Here is a 13,989-nt window from a genome sequence, read left to right as displayed (position 1 = left end):
TAATTGCAGCTGGCTTGCTCTCCCGCCTGCGCCACAGCCCGGGTAAACATTCCCCAAAGGATCGAGAAGGCAAGGAGGAATCGTAGAAGAAGAGCCAAAGGGAGACCCAAGTGAAGGTAGGAGGACTACCATTCCGGAAGCAGGACCCGAACACGGCACGTTCTCCGAATATCTCTCCAAGCAATACCCCCCCCCCCCCCAAGGCAGACCGGCACCAACCCCTCGATCTCCAGCTGCCCACCCAAACATCCTCAAATACAACTCTGGGCAGGAAACTGGAGAGGAGGAGACCCCCTCAGTCCCTCACTATGGATGGAGAAGGTGAGCAAGAGATTTGGAGACAGGTCTCAATCTAGATAAAGAAGCAGGTATAAATCTATATCTATGCATATTATAAAAGTGAAAATAGGTCTCCATGTATGTATCTGTGTATGCATGTCTGTATCATCCTGGATGGCTTCCGCATCCAGAGAGCCCGATGACTCCCACCGACAATGGATCTGGACCAAAGTTGGTAACAGGATCAACTTAAAATACTGATGGAAATAGTGGATGGGGAGGCCTGATAGAAGATGATGGGAGCTGGACTCCATCCACATCCACAGCCATTCAAATCCTACCCACGGTGGATCTGGACCGAATTCGGTACACACACCCTCCATGATCCAACTTAAAAAACCAACAGGGTTTGGGAGGCACACCTGATACAGGATGATGGGAGATGTAGTTGAGCCATATTCACAGAACCCTGGGCATCTCACCCATGTTGGGATATGGACCAAACTTGGCCAAACGTAGAAAATGTCCCGTTACACAAGTACAGATTTTTTCTAATGAAATCAATCATAAAACTGTATCCTAAAACAAGGAGAACATCGAATAAATACTGTTACAAAATGATAATTATAACTGCAATAGTACAGGAGGGGATTGGGGGCTCATCAAGAGGAGGATACCTTGTTGGGCTTGACCGCGCGTTGCAAGTTCTCGATCCATTTGTCGCGCTCGGCGGCGGAGCGGCAGGCGAAGCACTTGGTGCCAGAAGACGTGGTGACCTGAATGTGGGAACGGAGAGAAAGAAAGGGGAGGTCATAGGATCCTAGAATCCTAGAGCTGGAGGAGACCTGGTGGGCCATCCAGTCCAACCCCATTCTGCCAAGAAGAAGGAAAATCATATTCAAAGGGCCCCCAACAGATGGCCACCCAGCCTCTGCTTCAAAGCCTCCAAAGAAGGAGCCTCCCTTCACCACACTCTAGAGCAGGGAGTTCCACTGCTGAACAGCTCTCACAGTAAGGAAGTTCTTCCTCATGTTCAGATGGAATTTATTTATTTATTTACTTACAGTATTTATATCCCGCCCTTCTTTCTCACCCTGAAGGGGACTCAGGGCGGATCACATTATGTACATACAGGGCAAACATTCAATGCCCATATACACATAGAACCGAGACAGAGACAGACGCAGAGGCCATTTCACCTTCTCCTGAGGGGATGTTCGATTCTGGCCACAGGGGGGAGCAGCTGCTTCATCATCCACTGTGATGGCACTTCCTCATTCAAACGTCGTAAATTAGTTAAATTTGCCTCCCCACTTTATAAGTTGTACCTTATTTCCTACTTTCGGGTTGCTAGGTCAGCAACGAGCAGGGGCTATTTTTTATTTTTTAATTGACGGGTGCTTACCCCGCCACAGGCTGGCCTCGAACTCATGACCTCAGAGTGATTTATTGCAGCAGGCTGCTCACCAGCCTGCACCACAGCCCGGCCCCCAATCTCCTTTCCTGTAGTTTGAACCCATGGCTTCAAGTCCCAGTCTCAAAACAGGCCTGCTCCCTCCTCCCTAGGACTTTCTTCCCTTCACATCTTGATCCATGGCACTCCCTCCTCATGTCTCCTCTCTCTCAGCCTTCTCTTCTGCAGGCTAAACATGCCCAGCTCTTTCAGCCGCTCCTCATAGGGCTTCTTGTTCTCCAGACCCTTGATCCTTTGAGTTGCCCTCCTCTGGACACATTCCAGCTTATCAGCATCTGCTGTCAGATGCGCTTTGTGCATGCCCAGAAACTCCTTCCATGGCACCCTTCCCCCCGCCGCGGCAGCTGTGGACTCACCTCAAAGCAGAACTCCTGCCCGAGGATGCTGCTGTGGACGGGCTTGATGATGGAGTCCTCGTCCAGGTTGAGCTCGAGGGCCTCGGCGGCGCTGCTGGGGCTGAGCAGGGACTCGTGCGAGTGGGACTCCTTGAAGCTCTGCATGAGGCGGGCCCTGGCGGCGGAGGGAAAGGGACAGGTGAGGAAGAGGAAGAGGAGCAGGAGGAAGAGGAAGGCCGAGGGGTGTGGGTAGGTGGGGCCACGGAGGGTGCAGGGGGGGGATAGGAAGGGTGTCATTCCAGCCAGATGCGACGGGAGCGAGTGACAACTCACACGGCACACAGGGAGTGGGGAGATGGGGGGTGAGGGTGCGGAGGGGGTGGCAGCAAGGGGGGCACGGCATGTGTGGAGGAGGCTGCTCCTAGGAAAGGGGGGGACAGGTGTGCAAAGGGGCGGAGTGGCGTGGGGCAAGAGGCCACCCTCAGGCGGGGTACCTGGCTAGGTCTGCGGCTGCCAGGGGGCTCCCGGCCTGGAAAACGGGATCGAGGAAAAGAAGAGAGAGAAAGAAAGAGAGAGAGAGAGCAGCATCAGAGGAGAGGAGAGCCAAGCCCAGGCGAGACGTGGGCAGCCCCCCACTCTCTTTCCCTCTCTCTGGGGCTCCTGATCTCCTCTGGGAGGGAGGGTGGGGGGTCGGGGGCACATACGCTGCCTCCATCCTACCCGGTGGTGCAGCAGGTTAAACCACTGAGCTGCTAAACTTGCTGACTGAAAGGTCGGTGGTTTGAATCCGGGAAGCGGGGTGAGCTCCCGCTGTTAGCCCCAGCTTCTGCCACCCTAGCAGTTCGAAAACATATAAATGGGAGTAGATCAATAGGTACCGCTCTGGCAGGAAGGTAATGGCCACATGACCTTGGACAACGCTGGCTTAGAAATGGAGATGAGCACCAACCCCCAGAGTTGGACTCGACTAGATTTAAACTAGACTCAGGCCCGGTTCATCATGGATGCTGCTGAAGCCCCCGCCTCGGGCGCAGAGCCTTGCTGGGCACACCTGAGGCGGCTGAGTCGCTTGCCATGGAACCAGGATGTATTTCGTATTCTCGCGAAATATTGCGAGATTTCTTCGAGATCTTGCGAGATTTCTGTGAGATCTCATGAGATCTCGTGAGAATACAAGCTTCTTCCTGGTTCCGCGGTCGCCGCCGCCGCCGGTAAGTTTGGGATGGGGGAGTGCAATTTTGGGTGGGGGGTGCGCAGCCCTAGGTTGGCTTACCACCTGGAAAAACCCAGGGCCGCTCCTGACTAGACTTTGCCTTTACTATCCTACCTGGCCAGCAGGTGTGTGGCTCCTACTCTGCCTCCCTCCCCACCTGCATCCCACCCCACAGATCCCTGCCAAAGGTGGGGTTTCAGTGGGCTAACGGGGCCGGCAAGCTGTGCTGGGTTTGTGGTGTGTGCGAAGATCAGGCCGCTGCCCTCGTCGCTGCCGCCGCCGCCGCTGGAGATGTGAAGTGGAAGCGCTCTCCTCGCTGTGGCTCCGGCGGCCCCCCTCCCGCACATGTGGCATTTCTGCTCGGAGCTGCCGCCCCCAGGAGAGTATTTTTAGCCAAGCGGAGAGCGAACAAGAGAGCGAGCGGCGTAAGCAGAGAGCGAGAGAGAGACCGCGCGTGTCGTTGGGGCTGCCGTCAGCCATTGAGAGGGGGAGGCAAGGGCTAAAAATACACAGGAGCCCCAGGGGCACGCGAGGGCCGAGAGAGAGCGGGGCGCCCTCAGGAGACCCCCTCCTCCATTTGGGGTGGGAAAGGGCCACCGGGCGGGGGGGGGGAGGCGGATGGGTCAGAACCAGAGGAACGAGGAGGAGGAGGAGGAAGGAAGGAAGAGAGGAAGAGGAGGCTGGCAGGAGAAGAGGGGGACCACTCTATCCCCCCGCCCATTTCGAGGCCAGTGGGCAGTGCCAGCCGGGCACAATCACCATCACCATCACAACACACCTCAGCCCAGAGCCTCTCCCCACTCCACCCTGGGACCCCTATGATCTCCCCCTCACCTGTCATGGTCGGCGCTCCGGAACCGAGGCAGCATCTGGCGGAAGCTGCTGGTGCGGTCCAGCTTGGGTTGGCTCTTGGTGCGCTTGATGGAGCTCTTCAGGCGTCGGCTGAGGAATCCCTGTTGCTAGAAAAGGGAGGGCGAGGAGGAGGGAGGGAGGGAGGGAGGGGTGGAAAAAAGGAAGGAAGGAAGGAAGGAAGGGCAGAGAGAGACCAAGTGGGTGACGGAGAAGGGATGCACAGAGAGGCCAAGGCCCTTGAGGGACCGAGAACTTCATTGCACCGGGATGCCCCATGCGGAGCGGACCAGGGAGGGAAGGATCGTGGCCCCTACTAACATTTTGGTCTCGTTACAACCTTCCTTCTTCCCTCTCTCTCCCCTTTTCCCCTTCCCTTCCTCCCCTCCCTCCCTCCCTTCCTTCTTATTTATTTATTTATTTATTTACAGTATTTCTATTCCGGCCTTCTCGCCCCAAAGGGGACTCAGGGCGGATCACAGAACACACATATACGGCAAACATTTAATGCCGATTATAACAACGACAAGACAGGCAACTGATAGAGGTATTATATAGGCTTTCCCATCTTTCGGCATCTTTAGTGGCTGAGCTTAGTTCCAGCCACTGGGGGTGCTGTCGCTCCATCCCCCTGCCGAAGAGCTTTCTTTGTTTGTAAACTTTCCTCCTTTTTCTGATCGAAATGCCAAGGCATTTGTTTTCGAACTGCTAGGTAGGCTGAAGCTGGGCTAAAGGTCAGGAGCTCACCCTGACCTGGGCTTTGAACTCTCAACCTTCCGGTTGGCAAGATTTATTGCAGCTGCGGTGCTTCCCTCCCTCCCTTTTCCCCTTTCCTTCCTTCCTTCCTTCCTTCCTTCCTTCCTTCCTTCCTTCCTTCCTTCCTTCTCCCTTCCCTTCTCCCTTCTTCCCACCTTCCACCCACCCACCCATCCATCCATCCATCTTTCCTTTCTCTTTGGGTCTGTGTGCTCTTTATTGTGTTGTCTGTTCTACCTCTCCTAACCTTGTCCATTACGTATAATTATTGTAATGTTTGTTCAGTTGTTCATCCACAGTCCTTCTTGATCACTTGGTGGCGTGACTTTGCCTTGACTTTGGCACATGAAGCCAATCAATGGCCTCCACTGGCCAACACATATTTCGTGGCCTCAAATCATATTCCTGTTTCTGGATTCATGTGACCTGCTGAATCCAAAAATGGCACCAAATTCCCTTTATTAGACTTAGTTTTTGAGATGCAGAACATATGGCATCTACCCGTCACCATCTGCTCACCCACAGAACACCATGATAACCCTGTCTAAGAAACTAGAGCTGAGGAGGTCTACTCGATGCAGTTTTCTGAATCAGGGCCCCAAATAACCTCAGGAACAGGTCTGAAAACCAAGACACCAAGGAGAATAATATTCTTTGCTTGGTCTGTATTATCAAATAGATCTTCTTTTATTTCTCTTTTTGCTCATCTTAGTTTACAGGTTGCCTTTTCCAACAGAGCTATATAGCTCACGTCCTGTTTCACCAAGTCTTTATTGACAAATTCACTAGCTTTTCCCAGGTCTTGGCAATTTTGAGTCTTGATATCATGAGTCACATAAGATTTAGGCTTACTAAAACCTTATCCTGACTTTCAAATACAGAGATCATTGGCAGAGCCCCCAATTTTTTGCCATATCCATGATGGAACTCCATCTTTCCTTACTCCTCCTCCTCCTCCTCCTCCTCCTTCTCAATTGCAATGGGGAGCCTGAAAACAGGCCTTGTATCTTTCCATAGCAATGCCAGCTTCACCTGCCAGGACCCAAAAGTGGGCTTCTTTGGGAGGGGGGAGCTTGTAAAGAGCCTTTTGTGCCCATCACATCATATCTGACTCACCTATAGGCGGTATTTTCCTCCCCCTTGAGCCCATTCACCTGCCCCACAGGTGGCCCTACTTGCCTCCTCGGCCTCTACTTTGTCCCACTCCCTTCTGACTAATGGAGTGAGACAGGTCTGGATTCTGGGCTGGCTCTTCCAGGGTTTGAGACACCAGCAGGGACAGAGGTTCTGAGTAAGTCCACACTACGGAATGAATGCAGTTTGACACCACTTTAACTGCCACGGCTCAATGGTATTGAATCCTGGGAGTGATCGTACAGGGAGGCAACAGAACCTTTTGACATAGAAGGTTCAAGACTTTCTAAAATGACAACTCCCAGGACTCCACAACACTGAGCCATGGCAGTCAAAGTGGTGTCGCTCTGCATTCATTCCACAGTGTAGATGCTCCCTCTCCTCCATCTGGCTCCTTGGCCCAAATGATGAGCCAGAGCTCAGGCGGCAGACTGGGGGAGGCGCCATGCAATTGTCCTCTAAGTTCCTTCTCAAAGGAAGCCATGAGTAATTTTCACAATCCTCTTCTTATGTGTTTCCCAAAGCATGCCATTTTCGCAGCCAATTCACAAGCCAAAGCATATTCTGCGCAAAATTCGCACTGAGTTGTGATGCGCAGAAAATAGCGCATTCTGTGCAGAAATGAATGTCTGTGCACAAATAGTATTCAATGCCAGGACATTTCTGCTGAAGTCAAAAAAGACCTGGAGGACTAGAGTTTGGGAAACACCGGTGGCCTTTGGGGGAATTCTCCCTGTTGAGAATCACCCTGGACTACTCAAGTCTAAATGTAGTTAGATAGATGATAGAGTTAGATTGAGGGAATCCTTTCCCTGTTTCCAAAGCAGGCCTAGACAGGCTTTACTGTGTTTCACTCTATCCTGTTTACGTCACATCCCTTACTTTGAAGTTAGTAGAAATATGACTCTCCAGGGACACTAACTTCTCATTGGTCAGAATGTCTTTTATGGCCCCAATAAACTGGACCATGAGGTTGGAACCATTTTGGTTCTCTCTTCTCCCTTTGTTCTTCTAGCTAACAAGCAGCATCTTGCTGTCTCTCCTGGCAAGATGTAACTATTTAGATGTTTGTTATTTTTCCTTTCTTATTTTTCCTTAGAAACCAGTCTAGAGTAGACTAGACAGCTCACAAGCCTTTCTATCTAAAATGGAGTTCTTTTTACCTGAATAAATACTTTTTGAACTTTTACTGAGACTCAGCAGTCCATTGCAATCCCAAATAGACAAAGGCTTCTCTTTGCTCGCCCTGTGTAAGTAACTGTTGCATTTGAAAGCTTTTGCTTTTACTACTCTGCTGCATTTTGGTGGAATCTCCCCCAGAGAGGGTTAAATTGAGTCTAACCTCTCAGAGATTACCACAACACTCCCCATGTGATGGGCCCAGCACACTTCTGATGCTCTCTACTCTACTACAGACACCAAATATTGTCACACGTTATGGACCCAGCACGCTTCTGCTGCACTCTGCTATAGATAGTAAATATCATCACATGTGATGGGCCCAGCACGCTTCCACGGCACTCCACTCTACTATAGATTCCAAATATTGTATTTTTCCTACAAGTTGTGGGCCCGGTACGCTTCCACTGCACTCTGTTAGAGATACCAAAAGTCACTACATGTTATAGGATCACCATGCGTCCGCTGCGCCCTACTCTGCTAGAGATGCCAAATATTCTTCCTACAACTTTTGGTCCCCTCTCACTTCCATTACATTCTACTTGCTGCAGATACCAAATATCGCTACATGTTATAGGCTCAACATGTGTTTGCTGTGTCCTACTATACTATAGATACCAAATATTCTTTCTACAGGTTATGGACCTCTCTCACTTCCATTACATTCTACTGTGCTATAGATACCAAATATTAGCATACATTGCTATTTTTAAATTATTATTATTATTTCTTGCCCGCCTCTCCTCACAGCTTGAGGTGGGTTACAACATTGCTAAAAACATTCACCTAACAACAGTCTTTAAAATACACATATTAAAACAGATTTCCACAAATACATATTAACATACACAAAACAGAGACTAAACACATTTTAAAGCAAGTTTAAAATGTGTTATTAAAACAGTCAGGGTAGGCCGGCCGGAAGAGATAGGTCTTCACTTGTGTCTTAAATTGCGACAGCCCAGCACACTTCCATTACTTTCTACTCTGCTATAGATACCAAATATTATCACACGTTGCAGGCCCAGCATGCTTCCACTGCACTTTACTCTGCTATAGATACCAAATATTCTTCCCACAAGTTATGGGCCCAGCATGCTTTCACTGCATTCTATTCTGATAAAGATACAAAACATTCGTCCTACAGGTTATGGGCCCAGAACACTTCCATTGCACTCTGCTATAGATGCCAAATATTGTCACATTATTGACTGAGCACATTTCCACTGCACGCTACTCTATGATAGATACCAAATATTTTCTCTACAGATTATGGGTCCAACATGCCTTCCGCTGCATTCTACTCTGCAATAGATACCAAATATTCTTCCTACAGGTTACAGGCTCGGCACACTTCCACGGCACTCTACTCTGCTATATATACCAAATATTAGCATACATAACGAATCCAGCATGCTTTTGCAGTGCTCTACTCTACTATACAATTCATACTGGGTTATGGGCCCGACAGGCTACTGCTCTACCCTGCTAGAGATACCAAATATTACAGGTCCAGTACACTTCTGCTGTACTCTACTCTGGTATAGAAACCAAAAATTCTTCCTACCGGTGATGGACCCAGCATGCTTCCACTGCACTCTACTCTGCTGTAGATACAAAAAATTCTTCTTACCGGTTATGGGCCCAGCATGCTTCCACTGTGCTCTACTCTACTATAGATGGCAAATATTCTTCCTACTTGCTTATGGGCTCGGCATGCTTCAACTGCACTTTACTTCGCTATAGATACCAAATATTCTTCCAACAGGTTATGGGCCCAGCACACTTCCACTGCACTCTGCTATTATTTATTATTTATTTACAACATTTCTATTCCGCAGTTCTCAACCCCAGAGGGCACTCAAGGAAGCCGGAAGGGACTCTGCTATAGATGTCAAATATTGTTCCATGTTATTGGCCCAGCACATTTCCACTGCATGCTACTCTGCTAGAAATACCAAATATTCTTCCTACAGATTATAGGACCATCACACTTCCCCTGATATGATAGATACCAAATATTCTTCCTACAGATGATGGACCTAGATCAATGATGGGCAACCTTTTGCGCTTGGTGTGTCAAAATTCACCAAAAAAACCTAGCATGACTTGGGTGGTGTGTCACTTTGAGAAAAAAGCCATACTTTCGCAATATGTATAGTTTAAATAACAAAAATGTATAACTGTAATATCTAACTGTATTTAATAAATCAAAAACTATTTACTACCCTTATTTCCGTGTACAGCGATCTATGGTACTTGTTGCAGTTTCCACACTGATTTCTCTCTATTCTAGTTTCAATGTAGTCATGAATAATGAATAATATAATAATATAATAGTAACTAGCTGTGCCCGGCCACGCATTGCTGTGGCGAAGTCTGGTGGTATGGGAAATAAAGAATTGAGGAACTGGTGGTAATTAAGGTAAAGGGTAAAGGTTTTACCTTACATTAAGTCCATTATATAGTTGTGTGCAAGGGCCTTGAGTCTACACTGCCATATAATCCAGTTAAAATCAGATAATCTGTATTTGATAGGCAGTGTGGAAGAGGCCTAAGTGAGGCCTAACTCTGCCTATCCCCTGGGCTGAGTGGGTTGCTAGGAGACCAAGTGGGCAGAGCTTAGCCTTCTAACTGGCAGCAATTGGATAAAAACAATGATTCCTTTCCCTCTAATTAGGACTTTATTTTTCTTTTCTTTTTGTTGTATGAACGTAGAGGCGTGGATGAGGGGTTGTGCTGCCAGGTTTAGTGTTTCTGGGATGTGTAGTTTTGTTGTCATGTCCTAGGACGAAATTTCATTACCCTTTTATATATACAGATAATATGATAATATACTACAATAATAATAGAATAATAATAGAATAATAATAGAATTATCTATATATATAAAGGAGTAATGGTGTCCGTTCCTCCCACTAAACAACAAAAGTACAAGCCCCAGAACCTAGAAATTTGGCAACACAACCCACCATCCTTGCCCCTAGGTTCTGACAACAAAAAGAAAAGAAAAATAAAGTCCTAATTAGAGGGAGAGGAATAATTGTTTTTATCTAATTGCTGCCAGGTAGAAGGCTAAGCTCCGCCCACTTGGTCTCCTAGCAACCCACTCAGCCCAGTGTTAATAAAAGAATAAAAAATAAAATAAATACAAATAATACAATAAAAATAATAAAAAACACTAAAAAAATTAATACAATAAAATACTAGAATAACAAAATAACTAAAAATAATACAACAAAATAATAAAATAAAAAAAATTAAAAAAGATAAGTTACATAAAATTAATTAAAAATACAAATAGCGTCAAATAAAAATTCCACAACAATTTTTAACCGATACCACCACCACTTTGCCACAGCAACGCGTGGCCGGGCACAGCTAGTGTATGTGTGTGTGTGTGTGTGTGTATGTATGTGTATATATATATATATATATATATATATATATACACACACACACACACACACACACACACACATAATTCCCATAGAGTAAACTACAAAACTATTGGACCAAATCACACCATAGGTTGGCCATCACTGACCTAGATGCTTCCACTATGCTCTATTCTGCTAGAAATACCAAATATTCTTCCTAAAGCTTATAGGACCATCACACTTCCCCTGCACTCTACTATATGATAAATACCAAATATTCTTCCTACAGATGATGGACCTAGATGCTTCCACTATGCTGTATTCTGCTAGAGATCCCAAATATTGCTGTCTCTCTCTGCACTTCCCATCCTCCCACCTGGTGCCGCATTGCTCCTCCGTGGATGATGGGTCCTTTCATCCCAGGCATGTGGATGCGTTCACTCACCGAGCCCCGGAAGGGCGGCGCAGGCGGGGCGTCCATGTTGATGCTGTACTGCTTCCCTCCAGGAACGCTCTTCCGCCGGTTGCGGGCGGCGTGGTATTCTGGATATCGAGAGAGAGGAAGAGAGAGAGAGGGGCATGGGGTCATAGAGCTACAAGGGGCCCCAAGGACCACTCGGTCCAACACCCTTCTGTCATGCAGGAAGACACAATTAGAGCTGTCTCAACAGATGGCCACCCAGCCTCTGTTTAATAATAATTTTATTTTTATACCCCGCCCCACCTCCCCAAAGGGACTCGGGGCGGCTTACATGGGGCCAAGCCATTTGATGCCCAGCTCATTTTAATTTTTTTATTGCTGTGTTTCTCAAGTGTTTTATAATGACTGTGATTTTTAATGCCTGTATTTGATATTATTGTATGTTGGTTTTATATCTGTAAGCCAGGAGCCCCCGGTGGCCAAGGGGATAAAAGCCTCGTGACTTGAAGGTTGGGTTGCTGACCTGAAAGCTGCCAGTTTCGAATCCCACCCGGGGAGAGCGCGGGTGAGCTCCCTCTATCAGCTCCAGCTCCATGCGGGGACATGAGAGAAGCCTCCCACAAGGATGGTAAAACATCAAAAAACATCCGGGCAATGTCCCCTGGGCAACGTCCTTGCAGACGGCCAATTCTCTCACTCCAGAAGCAACTCCAGTTGCTCCTGACACGGAAAAAAAATAAATCTGTAAGCCGCCCCGAGTCCCTCTGGGGAGATGGTGGCGGGGTACAAAAATAAAATTATTATTATTATTATTATTATTATTATTATTATTATTATTATTATTAAGCCCAGGTCACAAACGATATAAAAACATAACAATAAAACAATCAACAATAAAACAAGTCACAGGTCAAGATACAATACTATGATAAAATCCTGGGTCGGCTCTAAAAAAAGAACTGGGCCACAAAAGGGCAAATAGTGTCAGATTCATGGCGATCATTCATGCCTCACACTTGTGTGCCACCACAGGAAGAGAAAAAGGCACAGGTGGGTTCCCAAGTTACCTTTTCAATAATGTTTTGGTTTGAACCTCGGAGACTTACTTCACCCAAACTGAACATGGTCTTGATTATGATGCTTAGGCCAATTTTAGGTCTGTTATTTATTATTTATTATTTATTTACAGTATTTATATTCCGCCCGTCTTTCTCACCCCGAAGGGGACTCAGGGCGGATTACAATGAACACATATATGGCAAACATTCAATGCCAACACACAAACAACATATATAGACAGACATAGAGGCATTTAACATTTTTTTCCAGCTTCACGATTCCAGCCACAGGGGGAGCTGTTGTTTCACTGTGCACTAGTGGCTGTACTTCCTCATTCCTTTCCTCATGTTTTGCTGGCAGTTTTATGATGTTGTAAATTAGTTAAATTAGCCTCCCGCATAAAGCGTACCTAAATTTCCCTAATTGACAGATGCAACTGTCTTTATGCACCAGATTAGAAGGATTTGGTGGTTGGAACCAGTGGAGAGTAACACGTGGATCACAACTGCCATGTATCACCATTTTTTAGATGTCGGATTTTGTTGTATCTTGCGGATCTTGTGATTCTACTAATTTCTCAGCTAGGCAGTCTATTGTTGCTTAGATTAGTTTCCTGCTCCTCCTCCTGCTTTCTTTCCTCTAGAGAAGGAAGAAGTCACCACCTGACTACGGGGCAGTGATTTCTTCCTGATGCTTAGGTGGGATCTCCCTTCCTGAAAACGTGAGCCCACTGCTCCATTGAGCCTGAGTCTCCAGGGCAGAAGGAAACACATTTGCTCCCTCTTTCTCAGGACCTCCTTTCAGATCGTGAAAAATAGCTATCATGTCTTGGTTCAACCACCGGTTCTACAAACTCCAGAAGGAGCTCCTTACAGCGGTGGTTCCCATCCTGTGGGTCCCCAGGTGTTTTGGCCTACAACTCGCAAAAATTCCAGCAAGTTTACCAGCTGTTAGGATTTCTAAGAGTTGAAGGCCAAAACATTTGGGGGCCCATGGATTGCCTTATAGGAACTCGTGGCTTCCAGACCTTTGCTCATGTTGTTGGGCCTCCTCTGGACACATTCCAGCTCGCCAATATCTCACTTGAATTGTGGTGCCCTGGCCAAAGCAGAACATGTCTTCCCTAGACATTATTCCACAGGTATACATACATGCTTGACCACCATCAGATACCAGTAGCCACAGATGCAGGCAAAACGTCAGGAGAAAATGCTGCTAGAACACATTGGCCACACAGCCTGGAAAGCACACCACACCCCAGTGATTCCGGCCCAGAAAGCCTTCAACACCCCCCCCCCCGAGGGTCAAATGGGGATCACTCAGGTGGCTTGCCCCTCATCCGGACCCCTTCCCTCTCATTCCTCTTCTCCCTGGCATTGCAGACCCCTCCCCAAAAAGGAAAGGGAGCTCTGGATCTGTCAAAGAAGCTGCAAAATTACAACTCCCAGGATTTCCTAGCCCTGAGCCATAGCCAAGACTGGGGTCATGCAGCATTCATTCTACCCCTTCATTAATACAGGAAGCCTGGAGTTCATTACACTCTGTAACCTGGGTTAAAATGTCACTTCTGTTGCACCTCAGCACTGGTTCACCTTGTAGACTTGATTTTTTCAATTTATTGATAAAAGATAGCAAAATCTTAATAAAACGCAGTAAAGAAAGCAGTAATCCAATTGCAAAGGCAATCTGCAGAATATAGTTCAAAGTCTCTGTAGAAAATAGTTTCAAAGTCTCTAATATAGCAAATCAATCCTGAAAAACAAGGCAGAGTGAACCCCAAAATACAACCCAAACACAGAATCTAGGCAGGAACAAAAGCAAGAATCTTTTTCCGTGAGCAGAGACAAAGCAGGAGTTAAGCTTCCCAAAACCAACGTTGCTTCGTCTGAAATCTTTCCCTGTTTCACCCT

General features: G+C 47.2%; 1 protein-coding gene across 1 annotated transcript in view; it reads right to left on the bottom strand.

Moving 5' to 3' along the window:
- syngap1 (synaptic Ras GTPase activating protein 1) overlaps window positions 1–13,989 on the bottom strand; it is a 136,517-nt gene that overhangs the window by 49,119 nt on the left and 73,409 nt on the right. Inside the window, 4 exon segments of the mRNA XM_062969463.1 lie at window positions 957–1,055; window positions 2,110–2,263; window positions 4,136–4,260; window positions 11,045–11,142. Coding sequence (XP_062825533.1) covers window positions 957–1,055; window positions 2,110–2,263; window positions 4,136–4,260; window positions 11,045–11,142 — 476 coding nt within the window.

Source organism: Anolis carolinensis, chromosome 2, assembly GCF_035594765.1.
Source record: "Anolis carolinensis isolate JA03-04 chromosome 2, rAnoCar3.1.pri, whole genome shotgun sequence".
Taxonomy (NCBI): domain Eukaryota; kingdom Metazoa; phylum Chordata; class Lepidosauria; order Squamata; family Dactyloidae; genus Anolis; species Anolis carolinensis.
The sequence above is the reverse complement of the archived record's forward strand: the minus strand, read 5'-3'. Positions and strand labels throughout refer to the sequence as shown.